This window comes from Mandrillus leucophaeus, unplaced genomic scaffold, assembly GCF_000951045.1.
Source record: "Mandrillus leucophaeus isolate KB7577 unplaced genomic scaffold, Mleu.le_1.0 Scaffold588, whole genome shotgun sequence".
NCBI lineage: Eukaryota > Metazoa > Chordata > Mammalia > Primates > Cercopithecidae > Mandrillus > Mandrillus leucophaeus.
Window position 1 is genome coordinate 1719195 of NW_012106341.1, and position 24881 is coordinate 1744075.

Sequence of the window (24881 nt, forward strand, 5' to 3'; positions counted from 1 at the left end):
GTTTTCTGCAACTTGGAATTTCTGGCCACCTATTATTATAACAACACATTATAACGATGCAGTAATTTACAACTTCAAAAACAACTAGAATTGTATGGCTCTTAAAATGCTACAGAGAAAAAAGTAAATCAGTTCTACCCTGGGTGCTCTCAGTATGAATAAAGCATTTCTTTGCTTGTTTTGTATTAATTTAGAGCCTCCTGGCTCATTTCATATTTAAAACTCTTCCATTATTGACATCACAGCATCTCTAAAGCAATTATTTGTGATTTTTTTTAATGGGACACAGAAGTGTGACCAAAGGGGGAGTGAACCACAAACCTGATTAACTCTGAAGTGACAACAATCCCACATTTCATGCACCTGCTGGAACAATCAAATGATGGAGAAGAGCGAGGGCGGAAAGCAGGAGTGCCTTTCAACAGGGGGCCCGAGGGAAGGTCGCTGCGGGTCACTGACAGGCAGGCAGACACCCACAGAGAAATCTGTGCCAGCATGTCTAGACATGGCAGGAAATGCTCTGGGCCGTATGAAATAGTTGATATTGCCACAATCCAAGGAGGGTCTCTGAATGCCGTCTCCATCTATTTTTGTTCTCAAACAAACTTGTACTCCCTGCACGTCTGGCCACTCAGACATTTTCCCTACATTATTGCTCTGCTTTGCTCTGCTTTGGAGCCATCACATTTTTGAGCTGATTTTATGACACGAAACTACAAAAAGGTATCTATGCCCATGATTTTTGATGTTCAAAACAATATATGTTCCTAATTTATATAACAATATAGATGCTGAACTTCTGTGATCATGCTGTAAGTTTTCAATGATGTATGAAATGAGAAATACTAGCACAGCGCAGGGAATTAAAAAGCCCTATCTGCTGTCTTAACTGTGTTATGTACTAGCATACATACACAAAAATATTAGCATTTTTTACTAGTCTAGGCCAAATAACAATTCTCCCCAACAGTTCTTTCTGTAAACTCTTGAAAAACTTTCCTAGCAACTCAGTCTTTTCTAAAGAAGCACAGTTCTTTCATTTCCTTTTAAAATTGAAAAGGCTATTAGATTGTATCAGCCTCACCCATTGGAAGCTATGATGGTAACTTCTTAGATTTTCCTTGTGACACAAAATTCTCAATTTTCTCATTCTTTTCCACCTATGATGTTTCAGTCTCCAACCTTATCACCTGCTTCTGATCCCTATTTGCTAAGCACATCCAGCAAAAGCTAACCTGGGATTCTGGATGCACCAGCAATTTCAGATGTCTCCTGTTGGCGCGGCCCTCACTGCACTCAGCAATTCTATGAGCACTCACACTCACTCCCTATCACACTTTTCTTTTTCACACTTAATTATTTATAATACTGTAAACATTTATTTATTTATTTAGAATTGATAAATAAATGGCCTGGGTGCAGTGGCTCACGCCTGTTATCCTAGCACTTTGGGAGGCCGAGGTGGGAGGATCACGAGGTCAGAAGATCGAGACCATCCTGGCTAACACAGTGAAATCCCGTCTCTACTAAAAATACAAAAAATTAGCCGGGCATGGTCGCACATGCCTGTAGTCCCAGCTACTTGGAGGCTAAGGCAGGAGAATCGCTTGAACCCAGGAGGAGGCAGAGGTTGCAGTGAGCCGAGATCACGCCACTGTACTCCAGCCTGGGCAATAGAGTGAGGCTCCATCTTAAAAAAAAAACAAAACCAGAATTGATAAATAAAAATTGTATATATTTATCAATTCTAAATAAAACATGTTGTTTTTAAATACGTATACATTGTAGAATGGCTAAATCAAGCTAACCTACCGTGAGGTAAAACACATGATTTACCTCACATTTTTTTTTGTTTGTTTTTTTGGTGATGAAAACACTTAAAATCTACTCCCTCAGCAATATGCAAGTATACAATACATTGCTATTAAACATAACCACCATGTTGTACAATAGCTCTCTTGGACTTATTCCTTCTATCTAACTGAAATTTTGTATTCTCTTTTTCCAAAATTCCCTCCCCTAACCCCTAGTAATTCCCCTTCTTCTCTCCACTACTATGAGTTCAATTTTTTTATACTCTGCATGTCAGTGAGATCATGCACTCTTTGTCACTCTGTGCCTGGTTTATTTCACTTAACATAATGTCTTCCAGGTACATCCATGCTGTCCCAAATGACAGAGTTTCCTTTTTTTTAAGGCTGAATAGTATTCCAAAGTGTATATCTACCACATTTTCTTTATCCATTCATCTGTTGATGGACACTTAGGTAGACTCCACATCTTGGCTATTGTCAATAGTGCTGCAGTCAACATGGAAGTGCAGGTATCTCTTGGACACACTGGTTTCATTTCTTTAGATGCATGCCCAGGGGTTGGATTGCTGGATCCCTATCACACATTTGCTTCACATCTGCTTGCCTTCCTCCTACAACTCACTTTCAGTCCTCAGCTCTCTCTGTCCTCTCTTTTGCTCTCCAATGGCAGCTGGTCTTGTTTCCTGCTTTACTTAAAAAAGATCAAGGCCACAGACCCAGTCTCTTGATTCCATCTCAGCATTTTACACCCATTTCACTTCCCTCATCTTTCACATTAATAAAAGAAGCGTCCTTCCTCTTTTTCAAAGTACATTCCTTCACTTGTGTCTGGATCACTTCTGCCATTGCTTTAGGATTCACCTTTGAACCTCTACAAATGCTCAAAGGACCTCGTACAGCTGGCATACAACACTTCACTTACTCCTCCCACACTTTCATAGTGAGTGAATGAACTAGCAAATGGGTAGAGGTGATGTGCATTCTTACAACTGGAATTCCCTCACCTTTGGGAGGATAAACCTATATGTATTCAGAATTTCTAGGAAAGTGGTACTGATTTTGCCTGTAAGGCAAAAATCCTTTAAGGATTTAAGTATACAAGGTATTTTCTCTCACAGAATCTTTATTAATCTTCCAAAAGCTGCCTATTTTAAGTCTGAGTCAAGGCTCATGCTTCAAGGGGAATATTATTATAACGTATGTATGATATAACACTCAATGTCCTAGACCATTAGGAAAACATTCCTCTTAAGTTTTGTCAAATACATTATGAAAAACATAACTGTCGGTTCATATAACGAATATATTGTTCTAGGCAGAATGGAATTCAGACCATCATCTATAGGGCTAGTGACTAAACCAATCCAATGTTCTTTAAAGAGATTGGAAAAAAAAAAGTCTTTTCTCATTGCTTTATGGCCTACATACAGAAAACATTAATAAATTTTAAGCAGGTAATTCATTAGCTATATATACTACAAGCTAGAAGTTCAACCACGAGCTCATATACCTATCACAGGGAATTCATAACCAAGAAATTTTGTTTTACTTTCTCCACATACTTTCTTATATTTTCTCCTTTATGCTTTTTCTTTCTCTTTGTTCTGCCATTGCTGAAGTATTTTAAAGCAAATCTTATACCTCTGACTCCATTTTACCTGTTTACTAGTAGGTCTCTAAATATTACATAACTATAATACCATATACCTAAAAAAATAAACAGTTCCTTGGAACATATTTCTTTAAGGCTTCAAGAGCAACCAACACACAGTATTTCTGGTTAAGTATATTTCCTGTATTATTTTTTAAAAATAATCATTCTAATAACTAAGATTTACTGACCAATTATCAGGTGGAAAGTATTACACAAAATTTAATCCTCCAATAACCCCATAGGGAAAGTACTATTATTATCTCTACTTATCAGACAAGTTAACAGCCCTGAGAGACATGAATTAACTTGCCAAAGCTGATGTAGCTACTAAATGACAAAGCCAGGACTTGAACTCTTGCCATCTGACTCCAGCACAAGATGACAGACAGGTATGTGTCCTGGGGATGAAGAGATATCCAGATGTATTTCAGAATTCAGTATGAATCCGTATTTCCATATTAAAAAAAATCTATACCTCACCAATTGCATTCATTACTTTCCTTTCCTTAAATGACAGAATGGAATGATATACGAAATAGAAGGTAATTGTAGGCAATATAAAATTTATATGGAAAGGAACTATTTCAAGAAAAATGGAGAGTTTAATGGTGTGATGTTAGAAAAAATACCTAGCTTCAGAAAAGTATGTGAATATGTCACAAGCAGACAGTAAACCTCATCTGTACTTAATTACTAGGATAAGACTTTTTGTATTTAATCATCGGGATAACACTTTTTCCAGAAGTACTACCCTGCTGCTATTTTCTCAAATAAAAGCCCACGCCAGCAGCTCGCATGCCTGAGCAGCCCTATGCCAGCTGAGTACCAACTGGCAGCACTCAGGTCCTATTAAATATATTCTCTGATGAGAATGCAATGCATTAATAGATTAGTCCCCAGACAAATTTACAACTTTAACTAATGAAGCCTTAGAGTACATCAGTAAACAAAGTAATGAAAGTTATAAGGGAGGTAGTCAACCAGTAAACAGCGTTGTTTTCACTGGTCCATAAAATTTACTGTCTGTTGTAGATTAATTGACATATGCCAAAACAGCAGAGATAAGAATTAATGTATACATCCGTAGCTGCACAACCTATGGAAAGCATGAACAAACACCATGACTCTATCACCATGTAGTACAGAAGCCAATTTTAAATGCAAGCTAAAGGAGACACAGTAACAAATAATGCTCAGTAGTTTGCTTTTATGTAACAAAAACTCATACGCCCAATCCTACACCTCAGTTTATGCACGTCTACATTCTTTTGTCTCTTTCTTTCTCTGGCCCATGGCTAATCTCCCCACCTGCAAACTCAAATCTGTTTCCTGATGCCTCCTAAGGGACCTTGGGCGATCAGTGATTTCCCGTCTCCCTCATTACTGGATCTTTCCTGTCAATTCTTTTTTTTTTTTTTTTTTTTGAGAGGGAGTCTCGTGCTGTCGCCCAGGCTGGAGTGCAGTGGCCGGATCTCAGCTCACTGCAAGCTCCGCCTCCCGGGTTCACGCCATTCTCCTGCCTCAGCCTCCCGAGTAGCTGGGACTACAGGCGCCCACCACCACGCCCGGCTAGTTTTTTTGTATTTTTTAGTAGAGACAGGGTTTCACTGTGTTAGCCAGGATGGTCTCGATCTCCTGACCTCGTGATCCGCCCGTCTCAGCCTCCCAAAGTGCTGGGATTACAAGCTTGAGCCACCGCGCCCAGCCTTCCTGTCAATTCTTAACGAGGTCAAGTCCCTCCTACTCTAGTTTCCTAAAACCACAAACCCTCGACAGACCCCTTATTACACAATGGTGAGTAAAAATAGGTTGATGAAAAATACAGAATTTTACAGATATTGTACATGATGAGTATGGGTGAAGAGCAGTGATTTAGAATACAGATTCCTACGTAAACTGCCATGTTAGAATACTAGCTCCACCACATACCAGCTGTATGACCTTGGGTAAGTTATTTAAAAAAAAAAAAAAAAAAAAACTCTCTGTGCCTCAGTTTCCCCATCTATAAAAACATGGATATTAGTAGTATCTACCTTATAGAGTGTTACAAGGGCTAATTAAATTAATATTTCTTAAAGAGCTCAGAATGGTGCCTGGAATATAATAAGCATCACATGAGTGTTAAATGAATGTAATAAAATTACCAATGATTTGCGGAGAAATGATTCCCTCCCTTTCCCAGCAATACCCTTGAGGGCTGGGGAAATCATAAACTTTCAACCAGATAAATATGCTCTACGAACAATTGGCTCATGTAAAAATCTGGAAAACTCATTTTATAAAACTAATAATTATCTTTTATAGAGAGAAATTGTGTCAAGACTGTATACATCTCAAAAAAAAGTATGTGATTTTTGCTGCTCCAATGTGGCTGTGCCTTCAGGAGACTCTGGGCTGGTGATGTGACATAAACAAGTGAGGAAGGTAAACTGGAAAAGAGGCCTGGAGTAGGTGTGTTTGAGCAGGATGCCATTGGAATGGGCCTGAATCTTTAGTCACTGCAAGAGGTGTCCAAAACACACTTTGCAGGCTTAACATACTGGGCCACCTTCAGGGATATTCAGTAATTGTTTTGAGACAAGATTAATGGGCTTTCTAAATATGGTCCAGCTTCAATGACACGTTCTTATCAGGAAACGCAGTCTTGCTGGTACTGAGGAGATACTACGTGCTTCATAATTCTACTGAATGAATGAGAAACGGAGTACTTTTACATGCTGGCTCATTTTGTATTGGACATATCTAAGTACTTAATCTAAGATTTTGATCACTAGCATAAAGAATTGATGTCACTTTGCTTTTTTTTTTTTTTTTAGAATTATTATTTTTATGTACAAAAACTCAACAGTGCACATTTAGCCCAGTTTACTGGTGGGTTCTTTAGCCTTTGCCTTTTCCAGCTTGGGAATGTGAGCCAAAGATTTTAGACCCAGGATGTTGCCTCCCCAGTGATGGCAGATGTCATCATATCTGTCGTTGTAATTGGTCTTGATAGCTTCCACTGGCTTAGCTAAAGCTCCTTTGTCTTCTGAGCTAACCTGTGTGGAAGCAACAGTGGTGCAGGTCTTCCTGTGGACTAGACATTCCAGTCTTGCCTTCCCCTTGATAATGTAGTTAGGGACCCTCATTTTATGACACAGGGCAGGCAGGAAGACAGTCAGCTCAATGGGATCCATGTCATCTGCAGTCACCATCAGTTGAGCCTTCTTGTTCTCCACCAAGGTGGTGATAGTGTTAATCCTGCTCAAAGAACAGGTAGTCTCTTAGTGGGCACATCCCCTTTGCCACAGCTTTCTTCTCAGCCTGGGCCAACAGCCTCTTCTCTTGCTTTGTCTTTGGTCTGTACTTGTGGGCCAGCTTATGCAGCTGAGTAGCTGTTAGGTGGTCCAAGGCCTGAGTGAACTGGTTAATTGCAGGAGGCACTTTCAGCCACTTATGGGGGATGGCTCTTTGCCACAGCAACCTGATATAGCGGGGCCATTTCACAAAGCCAGGGAGGTGCCTTTTGGGCTGGATGTCCTGTCTAATGCCAACATTCTTAGGCCTTTTCTCAAACAGGGGATGTATCACTTTCTTGGCCTCCTCTTCTTCAAGACAGCAGGGGTCAGGGACACCTTCTTCTTCTTGGCCTTCTTTCCTTTCCACATCATGGGTAGCTAGAGGAGCCACTTTGCTATTCTTAAAGTATTTTGAGAAGGACTCAATTTTAAAACCCAACTTCTATAGCATAGACGATTTCTGAGGCCCTATATCAATTTCAGAATTACCATTATCAAGAATTCATAACAATTTATTATTAAAACTTTCAGTCTCTAAAGCTCCAATTCTGGCCAATAAAATCCTGTTCAACTATGGAAACTTTCAGATAAATACTGAAGCACTTAGGCAGTGATTCTGATGCGACTGCTGGTGTTGTGGTTCAGAGGGCAGGTTTTGGGCCAGAGCATGGGGTCTGCAGCTCTGCTCAGCCTTTTGCCACTTACAGAAGCTTGGTCATCTTCTCTAGCCTCTTGGTGCCTTGGCTTCCTCATCTGTAAAACTGGTGCTAATAATATACTTAAAGCACTTGAAACAGAGTATGGCAGATGGTTAGTGCTCAATAAATGCTGGCTGTTTGCTTCTTAAAGGAGAATTTTTTTTTTTTCAAAGTACTAACCAGTTATCTGTCTTATGTGAGGAATAAACACCTTGTTTCCTAATCCGTCCTCTATAGGTTTTACACATGTTGTTCCCTCCACCTGTACCCGGACAAGGTAACGTTCTGTGATCAATGGCCAGACTAAAGCCACAAAGATCATTTAGACTGCATTTTACTTTTTTTTTTTTTTTTAAGTTTTTTAGCATTATGAAAACTTTTAAATATAAAGAAATAAAAAAACTTCCAGTGAACACATATATACATACTACCTAGATTCTATCATTAACACTTAACATATGTTTTATCACATCTCTAGTTCTCTGTCCTTCTGTTTTTTATTTTTTTTTAAATTTTTTACATGAAGAAGTTCTTTAGTGGTGATTTCTGAGATTTTGGTGCACCCTTCACCTGAGCAGTGTACACTGTACCCAATGTGTAGTCTTTTATCCCTAACCCCCCTCCTACCCTTTCCCCAGAGTTCACAAAGTCTATCGTGTCACTCCTATGCCTTTGCATCCTTATAGCTTAACTCCAGCTTATGAGTGAGAACATATGATGTTTGGTTTTCCATTCCTGAGTTTCTTCACTTAGAATAATTGTCTCCAATTCCATCCAGGTTGCTGCGAAAGCCATTATTTCATTCCTTTACATGGCTGAGTAGTATTCCATGGCGCATATCTATCTATCTATCTATCTATCTATCTATCTATCTATCTATCTATCTATCTATCTCACATTTTCTTTATCCACTCATTGATTGATGCGGATTTGGGCTGGTTCCATATTAATACAATTGCAAATTGTGCTGTTAAAAACATGAGTGTGCAAGTGTCTTTTTCGTATGACTTCTTTTCCTCTGGCATTTTACTTTTTGTAAATTATAGCACTAACCCTCCTAGTTAATAACACAAGCATTCACTTAACTATACTATCTTTTGTCCACTGATTTTCAATGTTTGCAATTAGAATTTGAACTCTCAAAAAGAAATAAACCAAATGACAAGTAAGTTCCAGGAATTTAAGAGGAAGAGGGAAGCTAGAGCTGAAATTTATGTATAAGACTTATCTGCAACATATGGACTTTATTTGAATCTCAATTTGAACAATTTGTAAAACAATATTTATGAGTCAATAGGGGAAATCTGAATCCAATTGCAAATGAATATTTGATGATGTTAAAGGAATATTAATTTGTTAGATGATAATTCCTTTAGAGTTCCCTTTTTTACATTTGAAAATGTTATGAGGTCAGGAATTTGCTTCAAAATAATCTAGGGTAAAGATGAAAATTGGAAAGGAATGTGTTAAAATAAGATCAAACTTTTGTTGATAGTTGTTGAAGCTGGTGGAGGGTACATAAGGGTTCCTTACAATAGTCTACTTCTATGTATGTTGGAAATTTTTCTAAAATAAAAAGTTTAAAAGAAATACAAAATTTTATAATACTCACAAGAAGAAATATAACAATGCCTTAAAATCACATCTCACATTCACAGTACTTTTTTCTGAGAAGATGCAGACATTTGATACTCATTACCTATGCCAGGTGGGATGAAGGCAGCAAGAACTGTTAGCAGTTCCAAGATGAAAAAAAAAAAATAGAAGGAAGTAAAAGGGTCAGGGCTGCAGAGTCACCATCAACTGCAGAGACAAGAGTCAAGCCCAGTCTTCAGATCTGTGCATCCTAAGGCCTCTTCATGCAGGGACGGTGAACTGCCCTGTGTTCCCAGCAGTTTGAACCAAACTGACTCATTACAAGGTTTTGAACACTTCCTAAAAGAAAACAATCACTGTGTGGCCTGAGGCCTCAGAAACATCAAGAAGATAAATCTGAGGCTGTTCCAAACATCTAGTAAGCATATATTGTGATTCTTATTCTTTGGCCAATTACCTTCATGGTGATCTGAGTTTGAGAGGTGAGAGCCATAGATAACCCAACGCAGTGAGGAGAAGCAGTGGGAAGGGATTGACTTGATTTCTCCTAGGATCATTACAGATCAGGTGGGATATTGAAGGTGTGTGTGTGTGTGTGTGTGTGTGTGTTTGTGTGTTTGTGTGTTTATGTGGTGGAGGGGGTAGAGAGAGAGAAGGAGGAAAAGGGATGGGGAGGAGGGTGACAAAAGGGGAGAGTGAAGGCAGAAGTGAGAGAGGGAAAAGCGGAGGGAGAGACCCAGGGGAAGTAGGCAGGCATGGCAGCCCAGCCACATTACAGACCAGAAAAACTACACAGCTCCTGGCTTGAACCATTTTGGCAGACCCTGTACCCGGGTTATTATCTTACTTTTGCTAAGGATATAGGAATAAAATAAGGGGCACTCTGAAGATCAATACCTATTTAGAATGTTTGAGAAAATTGGAAAATGTTTATAATGAGATGATATTTAGAGACAAGCTAATATTAATCCCAAATTACTACAATCCTATGATAATGTAATTTGAGCATTAGTGGCAAAGGGGAGTTTGTATTCCACAAAAACTTTAGCTTAACAGCTGACCAGGCACAGTGGCTCATGCCTATAATCCCAGCACTTTGGGAGGCCGGGGCGGGGGAATCACTTGAGGCCAGGAGTTCAAGACCAGCCCGGCCAACATGGTGAAACCCTGTCTCTACTAAAAATACAAAAATTAGCTGGGCGTGGTGGCGGATGTCTGTAATCTCAGATACTCAGGAGGCTGAGGCACAAGAATCACTTGAACCCAGGAGGTGGAGGTTGCAGTGGGCCGAGAATGTGCCACTGAGCTCCAGCCTGGGTGACAGAGAAAGACTCTGTCTCAAACAAAAACAAAAACAAACAAACAAACAAAACTTTAGTTTAACAGAAATGAGCAAAAGAATAACTTCAGTTCTTCCTTTTACATTCCATATAGTTTATAAAGCATATTAAAGAGATCACGTATTATATAGACAATATTATAAAGATTTTATAAACTAAACTACCCATAAACCAGACACACTTCGACATATAAACAAGTATCTCTAAATAATCGTCCACATTTCTAAAGTGTAACTTGGATCAGTTTTTCATGCCCTTTACTTCCCTTTTTAGTAGTGCTGATTTGTAAAGAGGCAAAGTTCTTTTAACACACTGATTCATTTCCTCTAATAGTGTAGAAAGTAGATTTTAAAACTGTATTACCACTGTTATTTCCACACCTCATAAATTTTGTCCCTGGTGCACAAAAACACCACTTTCTAAATTCTATGGTCATAGTCCACTGTCAAGAAATAAAAAGTACACTTACTAGTAGATAATGACTAAGATATAACTTAATTCAACAAAGATTTTATGACTGTAACTGCATTAAAAATAAACTTCACACATATTCCCTAGAAAAAGAAAACTACCAGAAAAGAATTACTCCAAGATTATTTTCTGTTTATAAAACAACAGGCCAGGCACAGTGGCTCACACCTGTAATCCCAGCACTTTGGGAGGCCGAAGTGGGTGGATCATCTGAGGTCAGGAGTTCGAGACCAGCCTGGCCAACATGGTGAAACCTGTCTCTACTAAAAATACAAAAATTAGCTGGGCAAGCTACTCGGGAGGCTGAGGCAGGAGAATCACTTGAACCCCAGAGGCAGAGGTTGCAGTGAGCTGAGACCACACCACTGCACTCTAGCCTGCGCAACAAAGCAAGACTCCGGCTCAAAAAAAAATATATATATATGTGTGTGTGTGTGTGTATATATATACACTTACATATGTGTGTGTGCGCGCGTGCACGCACGCACGTGTGTGTGTATATATATGTGAATGCATATACGTGTGTGTATATATGTGTGTGTATACATATGTATGTATACATATGCGAGTGTGTATATATAAGACTCGGTATTGCCTAAAATTGTGACTGTTTATTGAAAAGTATTTTTTTTAAAGCATGGTGCAGTTGGGTCATTATGTGTGATTTGTGTGATTCAATTCGAATTCGCAATTTAACTGTGAAATTTTTAATCTAAAAGATGGCAAGTTTTGTGCTTAACTTTAAAACAAATATTAAAAATTTTAGACAAAAAAGTTTTAATAAGAGTTGAGACTTTAGAGTAACAACCAAAACATACACTGTATGTCTTTTCCTAAATACTAAAAGAGAAAAGAGAACCAAAAGAGAACTGTAATAGGTAAGACTCAGAGAACTGAGAAAGAAAAAGAAATATGTGAAAATTGGTTTCATCTCACAGCTCTGAAACTTTAATGGGAAGGTTTCTAAGTATTTAATTGTCTCTTTAAACCATTTGATCCAGATAGGATAAGAATAACAGAATGGTTTACTAAAAATCTGAAAGATACAGCATGCTGACTGTGATAAGCAAACTTCTCCAGAGAATCTGTATTTTCTTCATGTTACCAATACAAAATAATTAAAACAAATAACAGACTTGATATCCATGCCATACTTCAATTTAATATCGATTATTCTGATTCTATAGCCCTTCTGAATTTTTCAAAGAATGTTGCATTCATCATCCCTCACAGAAACATCCAAAGAACAGGAAGCTTAGAAACTCAGAGTTCTACTGGTGAGAAAATTGGGGCTGATAGAGTAAAAAGTATACAAGATCATATATCTTAAATCTTGCCAAGCACAAATATGCACCATTCTAACAGTAAGACATTGAAACACTATCTCCACGTGCAGGTACCTGATTGGCCGGTTCTCTTTACTGTCAAAGAGTGAGAAGATGACCTCCAGCTCCTCTCCCAGGTTGGAACACATGAGGCTCTTCATCTGGACAAAGAGGTGGTGACTGCTGGCCTGCACCGGGGTGTCCTTCTTCCGATGTCGATGTTCCATCTGAATGACACCCCCCAACAAAAACATGATCAGCATGGATTGAAGGAAATAATAGGACCCAACAAACTAGTTAGCTATGGGATAACTGTGATGTCCTATGCCATACTTTTTATTTTGCTGTGGATTTGGTATCTAAATCCACAGCAAAATATACAGTCTATGTCTTTTGGACTATAGACATAGAAATAGTCCGGAAGACATCCAATTTAACTTTGGATGTTAAATTCCAAATTTTCTTCCAACTTCTAAAATAAGAAACCGTGAAGTTTATAGATTATCAAGGAACCTTGCTTGAAGAATTTTTAAAATCATTAATATGAAAATAACAACTCACTGAGTAGATTCAGGAAGCAGGAAGTTCAAAGGATTCTTTTGCTCCCTTATCAACTCCCAAGATGAGAACAAATTATTAGTCATCTTTTTAAAAAACAGACTAAATTATATCTAAGTTATAACTTCTCATTACTCATAATTAAAAGTTCTTTTAGGTGATACTAAATTGTAAAGTTGTGGTAGTTGTCTGAGACAGGCTGTGGCAAATCATAGTTTCTAACTTGCTGTAGAGCTATAGGGAGAGACCTAGGAAAGCCAGTAAGGTGTCTAAAGCTAAGAATAGCATCTGTGTCCACCTTGAGTCCCTTCCTCAATACAGCCAGTGCAGGTTCAACTTGGGTAACAAGACAAGATGTGAGTTCCCACAGGTTGAGGGAGAAAAAGAATCATTCACAAGTCGAGGAAGGAGGATAACATGGGGATGATCATTCATCAAACATACATTCAAGTATCTGCTAGGTACCAAACCCTGGGAACACAATGAGAAGCAAAAACAGAAACAGTTCACACCTTCACAGAGCATCTATCTACTAAGGGAAGCAGACATGAACAAAATTGTCACACATACACGTGTAAAACTGCAACTATGACGAACGAAGCAAAGACCCAGATTATTATTATTATTATTGAGGCAGTATCTTTCTCTGCTGCCTAGGCTGGACTGCAGTGGCATGATCTCAACTCACTGCAGCCTCTACCTCCCAGGCTCAAGAGATCCTCCCGCCTCGGCCTCCAGAGTAGCTGGGACTACAGGCATGTGTTACCACACCCAGCTAATTTTTATTATTTTTTTGTAGAGACAAGGTTTCACCATGTTGCCCAGGCTGGTCTTGAACTCCTGGATTTAAGCGATCCTCCTGCCTCAGTCTGCCCAAGTGCTGAGATTACAGGTGTGAGCTACTGTGCCTGGCCTAAAGATCCAGATTATGATGAGAGTATAAAAGTGGGGATTTGACATGAGACTGGGCAGGCGTCCTGGGAAAATGGCACTTTAGCTGAGAGTTGAGGAGGGTGCAGGATTTACCTATCTAGGTTAGAGCTCCTCAAACTGCTTGCAGTGAGGGACCAGGTTGTTTCTCCCTTTAACTTGCTGCAGACTGATTCTTTCATGAATACAATAAAAATGCCATGGCAATGTCAAATGCCATAAAGGTTTCTAATCATTTACTTGTCATTTGTATAGTTGGACCAACAGTTCACGGTCCAGCCATTTCTTGGACCACACTTCGAGTAATACTGACTCAGGATAAGAGTACGGGAAAAACATGTGGCTAGGCTTGTGTATTAATAGAACAGGTGCTAAGAACATGAAAGATTATCACTTTCATAGCACAGACTAATTTTTAAAAACTAACTCTTTTGGATCACTTTGACAATTAAAAAAATAGTTCAGGGATTTCAATTTCATTGTAACAGAGCCACAGCCTTTGTTGAAGGATAAATGACCCCATGTCTACATTAGCCATCTTTTTACGCCTTTGAGTTCAAAAACTACTGAATGACCAAATTTTGAAGCCAAAATGTCATGTAAATTTACAAGTGTTAACGCAACATAAAATCACTAGAATTTTTTCATGCTTAAAAGTTAAAACTTTTATTTTGAACTACTTGAGAAGCAAAGGGTAGAAAAAATTCAGCTAAATTCATCTATAATCACTGTATACTCAACAGGTACACCGGGAATCTCTTCGTAAAAGTGGGGAGTAAGTAAGTCATTTTTAAAAGTAGACCTAAGCATTGAGGCATGTGTGGGATATAATTACTAAACACAGGTTCCTGAAGAAAAATATTCTAACTGTAGGAAAGAAGAACAATTTTGGCTTGTTTTCTATAAAGGTTGCTCTACTTTGTGCTTTAACAATTTTTTTTTTCAACTGTGGCAAAAGTGGCATCATATGTTCATAAAAATACATCTCTAACTCACAAGGCATTCTCATCCCCCCTCCACCCCACCAGAATTGCTACCGTATTTACTGATTTACTTAAAAGAAAAACATGTTTACTTAAAAGGGTAACAGAGCACAAGCTACTATGAAGAATTGAATGACTACTAAAGGCCAGAGCTACAGAAACAGATGTAAAAACCTTATGAAAAGAATAGACCTTAAGGAGATATCCGCTCTTAACCTCAAACAGTGCAAAGTTCCCTGCATCAGTCATGACGTTCCCTAAGAATTAAGGAGAAAAAATTAGCTCCTTTACTCGTGCAACGAATCCAATATATCTAGATCAGTGGTTCTCAACCTTGGCTGCACTTTAGAGTCCCCAAGAGAGCTTTTAAAAAATACTTATGCCCAGGTCTTATCTCAGAACAATTAAATTAGAATTTCTAGGGGCTGGAGGGGTCCAGAGACTGGTAGTTTTAAAAGCTCCCCAGGTGATTCTAATGGGCAATGAGGGTTGAGAATCACTGATCCGGATCATGTGCAGACAGATGCAAATCGCAGCAAACTAAACAATGTATTGTTGCGTCTTTCGAGTAATGATGGCCTTGGAACTTTTGTTCTTTGAATGCATGCTAGTAATAAGCCTGCCTGACTCTGCCCTTTGCACATTTAACATGGGCCCTCACATCCAGCACACTCCAGCACTGAAAATACCCCTCTTCCCATCCCCACTATTCTTTCAGGTCTAGGACCCATTTGGACTTAGTAGGTTATGATTACTTTCTTTTCTCTTGGTAATTCAGTACTTTGGCAAACTGCTAAAAAAATCTCTGTGAAAGTATTATTACAATAAAATTAAAAAGTCAGGTTCACACTTCAAGAGCTTGAGTTCATTTGTGGCTACAAATGCACCTACCAGTTACTCTAACTGTGCTTAACAGTCGAACTATCTCTTTGATTAGGGGAAGAAACAGATTCATCTCAAAGATTTACTTAACTGACTCAAATTTTTAATCTTCAAATAATGCATTAATTATTGAATGAACTGTCTACATCAGGGTTTATCAAACTCAGGACTACTGACAACTAGGCTGAATATTTCCTTGTTATAGGGGTTGTCCTGGGCTTTGTAGGACATCTAGCAGCTTTTCCTAGCCTCTACCTACCAGATGCCTATAGTATCTCTCCTTCCCATCTCCTGTTGTGACAACCAAAAATGTCTCCAGACAATGCCAAATATCCCCTTGGGTTGAAATTGCATGTGAGAACCACTGTGTTCCATCTGAGATCTGCTAGTCTCACCTTCTAAGGATTGCAGAGTAAGCAGATGCATGATCTTACAAAACCAAGAAAGGTTTCCAAAAAGATAGAAACCTGCAGGCACAAATAGGAGAGAAGCTGGCTAATAAGGTTCCCTTTATTTATAGAAGGATTGAAATCTTGCCTTTGGCACTAAACCAAAATATCTAAGTGGACATATGCTAACACTGTGAGGTTTAGCACTTTTCCTGCTTACATGAACACAATTAGGTGAGAAAGATCTGCTAACAGGGCTATCAAGAACCTAAAGTGAGACTTTTTTTTCTAATGATGCAATACGAATTTGGTAAGATGCAAAGACTTGTGTTTCAAACATGACACTGACTAGGAAGAAGTAAAAGAAGAAAAGCAGCAACAATTAATCAAATGTCCTCTGTGTTGGGCCATTTAACCGACCCAAAGTGACAATGAATTGCCAAACAACAAGGGATTGGTGATGGTGCCTCCCAACCCTCCCTGGTGAAATCAATAGTCACTTTCATGTTGAACAGAGAAAAACACCAGGGCTACAGAGAATCTTATTATTGCTAGGCCAGGATAAAACAGAAACTTGAAAAAGAAACTCCCTTATGGATACTAGGCTTAATACCTGGGTGACGGGTTGATCTGTGCAGCAAACCACCATGGCACACATTTACCTATGTAACAAACCTGCATAACCCGCACATGTACCCTAGAACCTGAAATAAAAGTTGAAGAGAAAAAAAAGGAAGAAAAAGAAACTGTCTTAAAGAAAAGCACACGCTCTTCTGAAGCTGACAATTATTTGAGTTGTTCTTGGGCTACTTTCTTTGTTTTGGAAATAATCAAGTGCAACCAGCACTGAGGAGAAAATAAGTTTTCATGTCAAATCACGTTTTATTTTCTTCATCTGTAAAATGAAGGCTTTGAACTAGGATCTCAGCTGTAACATACTAAAATATCCCCTGCTGTCTTTCCCACCAAAGGCCAACATTGCTAATCAATGAGACCCTAGATGAGACCCTGGAATCTTATCAACACTGCACTCTAGGCAGCCACCACTAATAAACTGGAATGCCGAAAGAGGTGAAATCAATTTGCCATCCCATATAGAATGTTACATGAAAAGAACAGAGACAAAATTACATATGCACAAAATCAAACTCAGGAAAATAAAATATATTTGCATCAGACATCAGTTATTCATCCAATACCTGACATACTCAACTAAATACAGGGGTGTGCCTAAGCTCTGCCAATGAAATGTAAGTGCAAGTGTTGTGTGGAACTTCCAGAAAGGTTCATTAAAGTATTTGAATCAACTGAGAGAAACCTGTCTCCTTCCTACTGCCTGGAATGCAAATATGATGGCTAGAACTCTTGCAGCTATACTGCACTTAGAGGTGTTCTTGGTAACGGAAGCCAAGTTCAGTGTAGAAAGATAAGGCTGTAGATTCCTTTTCACACCATAAAACAACAACCAAACCCAGAAATTCCTGTTTCTAAACTTGTATACTTTAAGAAATAAATTTCCATCATGTTTTAGCTTCTACTTTTTATTTTTTCATGACACAGCCAAATCTAACCCGAATATGAGGCATCAATTATTTTTACCCTGTTGGCTCTCCAATGCAGATGAAATAAAGAAAGGAATGAAAACTGACCAAATGTTTACGTGTTGTGCAAATATTATCTGTCAAGGAAAGGCATTTTACATATATTTTCTTATCTAATCTTCATAATAAACATGAAAATAATTATTTCCCCATTTAGTAGATGAATAAACTGAGGCTTTGAGAGATTAAATAATAAATCCAAGACCCAAATAACTGGTAAAAGAGAGAGAGAGATTGTAAATGCACTTGTTTGGAGCCAATAATCCAGTCTTTTCATGATACCATAATGATCTTCAAAGCATTGACTCGGTGCCTACTAAGTGCAAAAGCACTGTACAAGACTATCTTGAACATAGAGGTATATACAGTGCATTCCCTAAAGGAACTTAAAAATTAAGTGAGAGATGTTCTTAAAAGTGAGAGCATATGGTGTTCAATAAGTTAAATAAATGAACAAAAATAAAGACGCCACATCAGAGGATATGACTGACAAACTGTACTGATTATACCTGTTATGTAAGCTAAGAGGCAGTGATGACTTTAATGTGGAATGCTCTTATTTTTCCTTCTTCGCCTCCCACTAAATGACCTCTAACTATGTTCTCACTACATGCCAGATACTCTGTTTAGCACTGATGTCATGAAGGCAAGCAGCACACACCACCACTCTGAAGAAATTCAATATACTATAAAGAATATCCTCTAAAAAATGGAATTGATTCCAAATGACACAATGAAGTACAGATAATCTGAACATCAATTTGATGATCATGGAAAAATCTGAAAGCAATATTAAGAACTGCCTTCTTAAATCAGACACATTCCCAGTGGACTTACTGAAATTTTCTTCCACGTTTTTCAGATATAGATAATCTTCAGGTTAAGAATATCTCATTATTCTCAGAAAAATAAGCTTGGAAAGATATGCCAAAAGAGGCAGGATCATCCAAAAAGGAGTCTACTATTTCCGATACGCAGTCCTTCTTGGAACTTTATGGTAAGAAGCAGCAGTAATGAGATCAAAGTACAATTATGCTTAGGGTGATGGTTTTTGAAAGCCCATCCCAGCCACCTCTTCTCTGATTTTGGATTTTCAGAACTTAGCTAATATCAAGATATTAGGTACATTTCATACAATTATTTAAGAATATAAGGTTAAACAGAGGCAGATTGGACCAGATTTGGGGAACCTGGATGCCAAGCAAAAAAACAGGACTTTAACTTACCATGTAACTAGAAAAAAACTCAAGTCATAAGTGAGACCATGATGGGCAATATGATCAAATATTTTAGGATGATTCACGGGCTTCAGTACTTAGGAATGGATTGGAGTCTGGGAAGGGTGAGTGTAAGTTCAGCAGTTGAAGACTAAGGAGACTGTTTCAGTAGTTGGTGTATATAGTGCTATTATGTACGTACACACACACACACACACACACACAATATGTATATAGAGCTAATGGGGGCAGGAGGAAGGTTAACATGCTGCTGAGCTAAGACTAGACATCATTAGTCATAGTATGGTCCTCAAACACAACAGAAAACTATGCATGACTTGTAAACATTTCACTAGACTAGGCAAAAAGTAGAAAGATTTACAAAAGAACTGAAAACGTCTTTGTACTGACTTCCTGGTGCCTGGGCGTTGAGGGCCCACTGGAGAGTACCACGTTATTCTTAGACAGGTAAAGTGTCTCAGTACTGTACTGAGGGCATGGTCACCTCAGCTCTCAAGTCTTTTTACTCTCTCTAAATTAATCGCGGAACATCCTGTTCTTACAAAATCAAACAAGTATGAGGACTGCCATGGAAACCAGAAAATTAGCAGGGAGGCTGGGAGCCAAGATTTCCTGTACGTACCAATCGGTAGAGCTCAGTAATGCTGATGTCTTCCGGATCCACCATTGCATACTCTTTCCTAGGCACCAGGTCCAGTCCCAGTTGTCTAGAAAACAAATTGCAAACGTTTGGGGGAAAAGTTATCTCCATGAAATACGTTAAAAAACAATTGTTTTTTTACTACATCACTTGGAAATTAGGTATATCACCCACTATGCTTCTCTCACCCATAGTTTTTACCTTGTGTGACTTGTTACCACAGTTGGGGTAGACAACATAACTTGGCTGGACACTGGGCAAAACTTGAAACACAGAAGGTGAGAAAGACAAGCAAATCCAGGAGGGATGGGTTGGCACTCTCAGTGGAGTGCTTCTGTCACTGGGGGCCTCAGCACCATATGGTGTGACGCCTTCAGCACCCTTCAAATTATCACAAGAGAAGGCCTTCCACACTGGAGTGAATGGAAACTAGAGCTAGACATCATGTGGTTCTAGAAATTGGAGTTGAGGGGAGGGAAATTTGGCCTTTAGAATTTTACCTAGCACCAGTATACCTAGCTGTGCCCAGAGGCAACACATTTCTTATATGATCTCTGGCAACTTGTGCATGGTCCTTATTTACAGCAAATTCTGAGGTCAGTCATTAGGAAAAACTCAGTAAAGGCAGGAAATGGAAATGAGGAATGAGTTTGGGGCCTGGGCTGGCAGAAGAGTTTAACCCTTTATGTCAGATTTCACTGTGGCTGACATGTGGCTTGCTGTGCTGAGAAGTATTCTAAGGTTATATCCAGCCTCAGAGTACCAAGTGTGGCAATTGACTTGTGATGTCTTCCCATGAACAGAGGAACATGAGTCTAATTCTATTCTGGTTAGCTTCCCTTTAGCGACCTTCCTAGCATAATCCCCTCCAGGGCACCCACATTACAATGCTGACACCAATGCCACACAGTTCTGTTCATCTCCTTAACCCTCCATAATCATCTCAAAGGCTACACAATGCCTGTGTAATGCCCTATTGATCAAGGCCAAGATACCCTCTTCTCTAGCAGAACCCCTCAACCGCCACATCCAAGACCGCATGCTCAGTTCTCTGAGGATCACTTGTTCTGAATCCCTTTCACATCACCACTCTTTCTAACACGGAAGCCTTCTGGCATCACATTTCCAATTATAGAACCACAGCTTGCTTACTTTTGTATTTAAAAAAACCTAAAATTCTTCCATGCCCTCCCCAAAAATCTCATTAAGGTTTCATAAGTAAAATTTATGAATTCAGCACCTACTTCAAGCCAGGCACTGTCCCAGCTACCCTGAGGGCTATTTGTTCTTAAGAAGATTAGAAAGCTGTCACCTCCTTGACAGTAGGAGCTGTCTTTCAGATACTAAAACAGTTTCTCAATTTTCCTAAATGATGGTTCTCTTTGGGAAACCTAGAGAAAAATTCACACACCCATTATTTAATGTTAGTTGAATTTTTAACTCACAACAAGCACTGTGATTTGTTTTCAAAATGTCCATGTTCCCCCTTGCTACATCTCACCAGGGATTCTGATAGGGTCTATTCTCCATTCTCCATTCCCTTCTGAAAGAGAACCACTGTACTACAGTGTAAGTTATCATCTGACACTGGGTCAATATTACTGATGAAGATCATTTAGCAAAGGAAAGACGGCATATAACCATGTGTGATACCTGTCTTACTCATAGCTCCTTCTATCAGAAGCTGCTCCATCCATATTCTCTGCTGGGAGTGGTGGTGGCAGACAAGGTAGTCATTTGACCATCTCCCCTTCCTGAGCCGCACCTGATTGGACTATGGGTAAGCACCTGACCTAAGGACAAATAACCCAAAGACTGGCCAGCAGCTTATGAGAGGCTGGTATAAAATGCTCAGCCCAAACAGCAGTATTAGACATTGGCTATCAATAAGATTCCCTCTTTGAGAATTTGAACTTGGAAATTCAGACATCAGTCACACGCAGGAGGAAGATAAGATACGTGAAGACAGGTGACCTACATGGCTGCAGAATGAGTGCAAAAATTCTGCAGCCTCAGAAACCTGTAATCTACAAGTCTTTTTCTCCCATAGTCTTGATTGATTGGCTTCTGTTGGCTTCCTGGCATCCTGGTTATGAAGAATCTTATTTGTTTCTATTTGGTTTTGTTAATTCCTAGGTATATCTTCCCATGGTTTGAGGTTTCCTATTCTACAGAGTAAAATCAAAGAAGTGCTTTACAAAGAATAAGGAGAAATGAGGCAAGCAGGGGAGAGAGAGGATGAGAGGAGATCACACAGAGAGAGCATCATGTTTTATATCAACTCAGTCACTAAACTACTCTGTGACATCAAGAAGAAAGGATTAACTGATTGCCTCCTCTCACATAATCTTAGCAGAAAAGTCAAAGAACATCATGTTGTAGGACTCTACGGGCAACAGAAACATGTACCATTATTTTAGTGCTGTCTGAGGTTCCCAGGCAAGACCAGTTCTTTTGCTGGCCCTGTTCGGAAATGAGATTAATGATCTCTTCTTCCTAAGCTTCCCACATCAAGAGGGCTTCTCTTCACTACTCTTCAACAGTTTGATATACAACGTGAGATGGAACATATTCTTAATTGATGTTCATCCAGAGATTTATGTGCTGGTAGCTTATTTTGCAGGACAATTTCATCTAGTTTAATAGGCAAGAGATTATCTTAATTTGCTTTCCATGAGCACTATTCAATAAGAAAACAAATGTATACTTAAAGAAATAAGGTAAATTCATAATCTCTGTACTGTAAGTTATTTTAAAATAAACAGCCAAAGAATTTCAAAGAAAACAGAATCACAGCTCAGAAAATTCATGAAGTTGAAGATGATCTAAATAAATTATACTGCTCATTTTCATGCATCAATGTTTTACCGTCTTATCATAAATTAGCCACAGAACTGCCCAAAGTACAAGCCAGAACTTACGTAAGTCAAAAACTGAGTCATGATTCAGTCATAATTAATGTTTTTCCTTCCTTCCCCTTTTCATTCTGCCATCATTTTCTTTCATAAAACTGAAGAAGTATCATTTTCTTGCCTGATCTACATTCCTATGTTATTTTGGATAAGCTAATTTCCTCCAACTTTCTTCCTATTTACAAACTAGTCCTTGAAATGAGGACCAGCATAATGACTAAGACCCAAAATAATTCAGAGAATCCTCAAAGGTTTTTCAAAACAATAAAAAAATAAACATTAGGCAGCACAGGTCTCGCTCCAACGGACCCCTCCCACTCCCATTCCACCTCACATCACAATCATGGAGATTCGAGATAATCTCCTGTGAAATTCATTCCCATGGCAGGATGGGAAGTTCCCTGTAAATGGCTGGGAAGTCTAATCTGTTAGGAGGTGCTGTGTGTTTTAAATGTCATCCTGGAGCTGAAAGGGGCCTTGCGCCTTTTCTAGTTCAACTTCCTCCTTCAACAGATGAGGAACTGACATGAAGAGGGTTAAGGAGTTTGCTTCAGGTCCTAGGAAAGCAGAGCTTCCAGTCCTGTGCTCTTGTTGCCTCTCCACATTTGTACCTGTTTCATTTCTCACAGGAATGAATCTTCTAGAGATAAATGAATTGGGCTTTTCTATTCATTGTCTGTAAAAAGATGAACGGCACATCCTATTCAACAAAATACCAGAAGTCCTCTGAGTGAGATGGAGGTTTAAAAATCTGTTAGTAGGTCTGGGTATTCATATTCAGAGTGTGCAACATCTTGGGAAGAATCAAACCTGGCTTCTGACTAAGTGATTTCCTATGGTAATGGGAAGTGGCATTCTGCTTCAAATTGGTTTTTCCACATTCAGTAAGAGGCAAATTTACCCGTGGTTCACTTCCCCTCATTTTCTTCATTTCTGTCTGCTTTCCTTTTTTTTCTGTTGCCCTAAGATCCTTTGAAATAGCAAATGGGGATTTGGAGAGAGGAAAAGAAGGGAGGATATGGCCATGTGGGTTATTAAGGAACCATGTCACCGCTTTAAACCTAAACCTCATGCAACCCTAGGATCTCAGTCAAAGGTGGCTTATTCTGATTTCTCACTTCTATGTTAATATTCGCATTTGGTACAATATCAGCCTTGGTCAGAGCTTTCAGTGATTAGATTTACCATTTCAGTACATGGCTGGTATTTTAAATTAGTCACGGTTTTGTTTAAAAATAAATCTTGGTCAAGAACAGCTTTTTGCTGAGTTCCCTCAAGCAGCTCCTCAAAGTAGCTAATATGTACGTAATACAAAGGACTAATCACAGCAACAATAAAAGGCCCCACCAGTGCACTTGTCATAAGACCTTTCACAGAAGCTGTTAATATTAGTGTCTCCCTCCAGATTACATTGGTGATCTATTACCATGATATGGAAGAGATATATTTTAAAAGCAAATCCACATGCCAAACCTAAAGCCTATTTGAGAATGGGATCCATTTTAGCCAGAAGCCACATCTAATTCATTGCTGTGAACATTTCATTTTCCATGAGCATGTCCACACCATCAGGCCACATATGATACTAGACAACAAACGACATTTCATTGCCCACACCAGCTTGAGAAGAAATGGTTCTTGGCTCTACCAATGACAGTTCGCACTAAGCCTCCAAAAACAAGAAACATGAAAAAGTCCATAGGATTGCTTCCAGTGACATTACCACATTCTGGCTCAGGCCTATGTCACTTCCATTGTGTTCACCTACTAGAGGCCGCCCTGTGATGCTCAATACTCACTCATTGCCCCAGTCAAGGCGGGCAGTAATGTGGCGCTTCACGTCCTTCATCCGGTCGTGGGTGAGGTGGCCCACCAGCACCTGCCGCCGCAGGTCCAGGATTTCATTCATGATGTGCCACAGCCGGTGGAAGAGATCACCTTCATTTCGCTAAGAAATACAAACACGTGGAGGTTTGGCAGTCAGTCTCCATACTGAGTTGTGGGGTAACCAAAAAGGAAAGGGAAGGGGCCCCTTCCACTATGTGCTTGCCACTCTGGACAGATGTCTGTTAATAGACAAACTGTTCGCTCACTGTCCGCAAACACACTCGTTGCATTCTCTATATGCTTCATCTAAGTTTCACAACACTGCTCTCATGTCCAGAAATGCAACTTTACTTCTCAAGAGCTCCTTTTATTTATTTTTTAAACACTACTCAAATGCTACTATCCCAGAAGGTTTGGCTTGCCTTCCACCTCCATCAGGAAATCTTCCCTGATCACTTTTGCTCACATTCTTTTCTCCCTTCTCTGAGCCATGGCTGCATGCAACTAAAGCTGATGAAATGGAAGACATTGTTTTCCAATTATATTTCTTGCATATTGGTTTCAATACTTTATTGGATCCCCTTTCAGAAGCTGGGCACACAAATTCATTCATTGATGGACACGCAGTGCTATTATTGGGCCAGTATTTAGACTTTTAAAAAGGTAGTGTTTTCTTTCTTACTTTTAAAACAATCGTGGAGAATCAAGATAATCGCCTGTGAAATTCATTTAAGCTCTGTGGTTT

At 39.1% G+C, this 24881-nt stretch overlaps 1 protein-coding gene and 1 pseudogene across 2 annotated transcripts in view; both read right to left on the minus strand.

Moving 5' to 3' along the window:
- Positions 1-24881, minus strand: part of DOCK4 (dedicator of cytokinesis 4) — a 491532-nt gene that overhangs the window by 242131 nt on the left and 224520 nt on the right. For both annotated transcript variants that reach the window (XM_011999203.1, XM_011999202.1), the window contains exons 6-8: positions 24109-24257; positions 19380-19464; positions 12252-12403 (exon numbers count right to left, since the gene is read on the minus strand). In XM_011999203.1, coding sequence (XP_011854593.1) covers positions 12252-12403; positions 19380-19464; positions 24109-24257 — 386 coding nt within the window. The remainder of the gene's footprint in view (positions 1-12251; positions 12404-19379; positions 19465-24108; positions 24258-24881) is intronic.
- On the minus strand, positions 6324-7115 carry LOC105553223 (annotated as a pseudogene).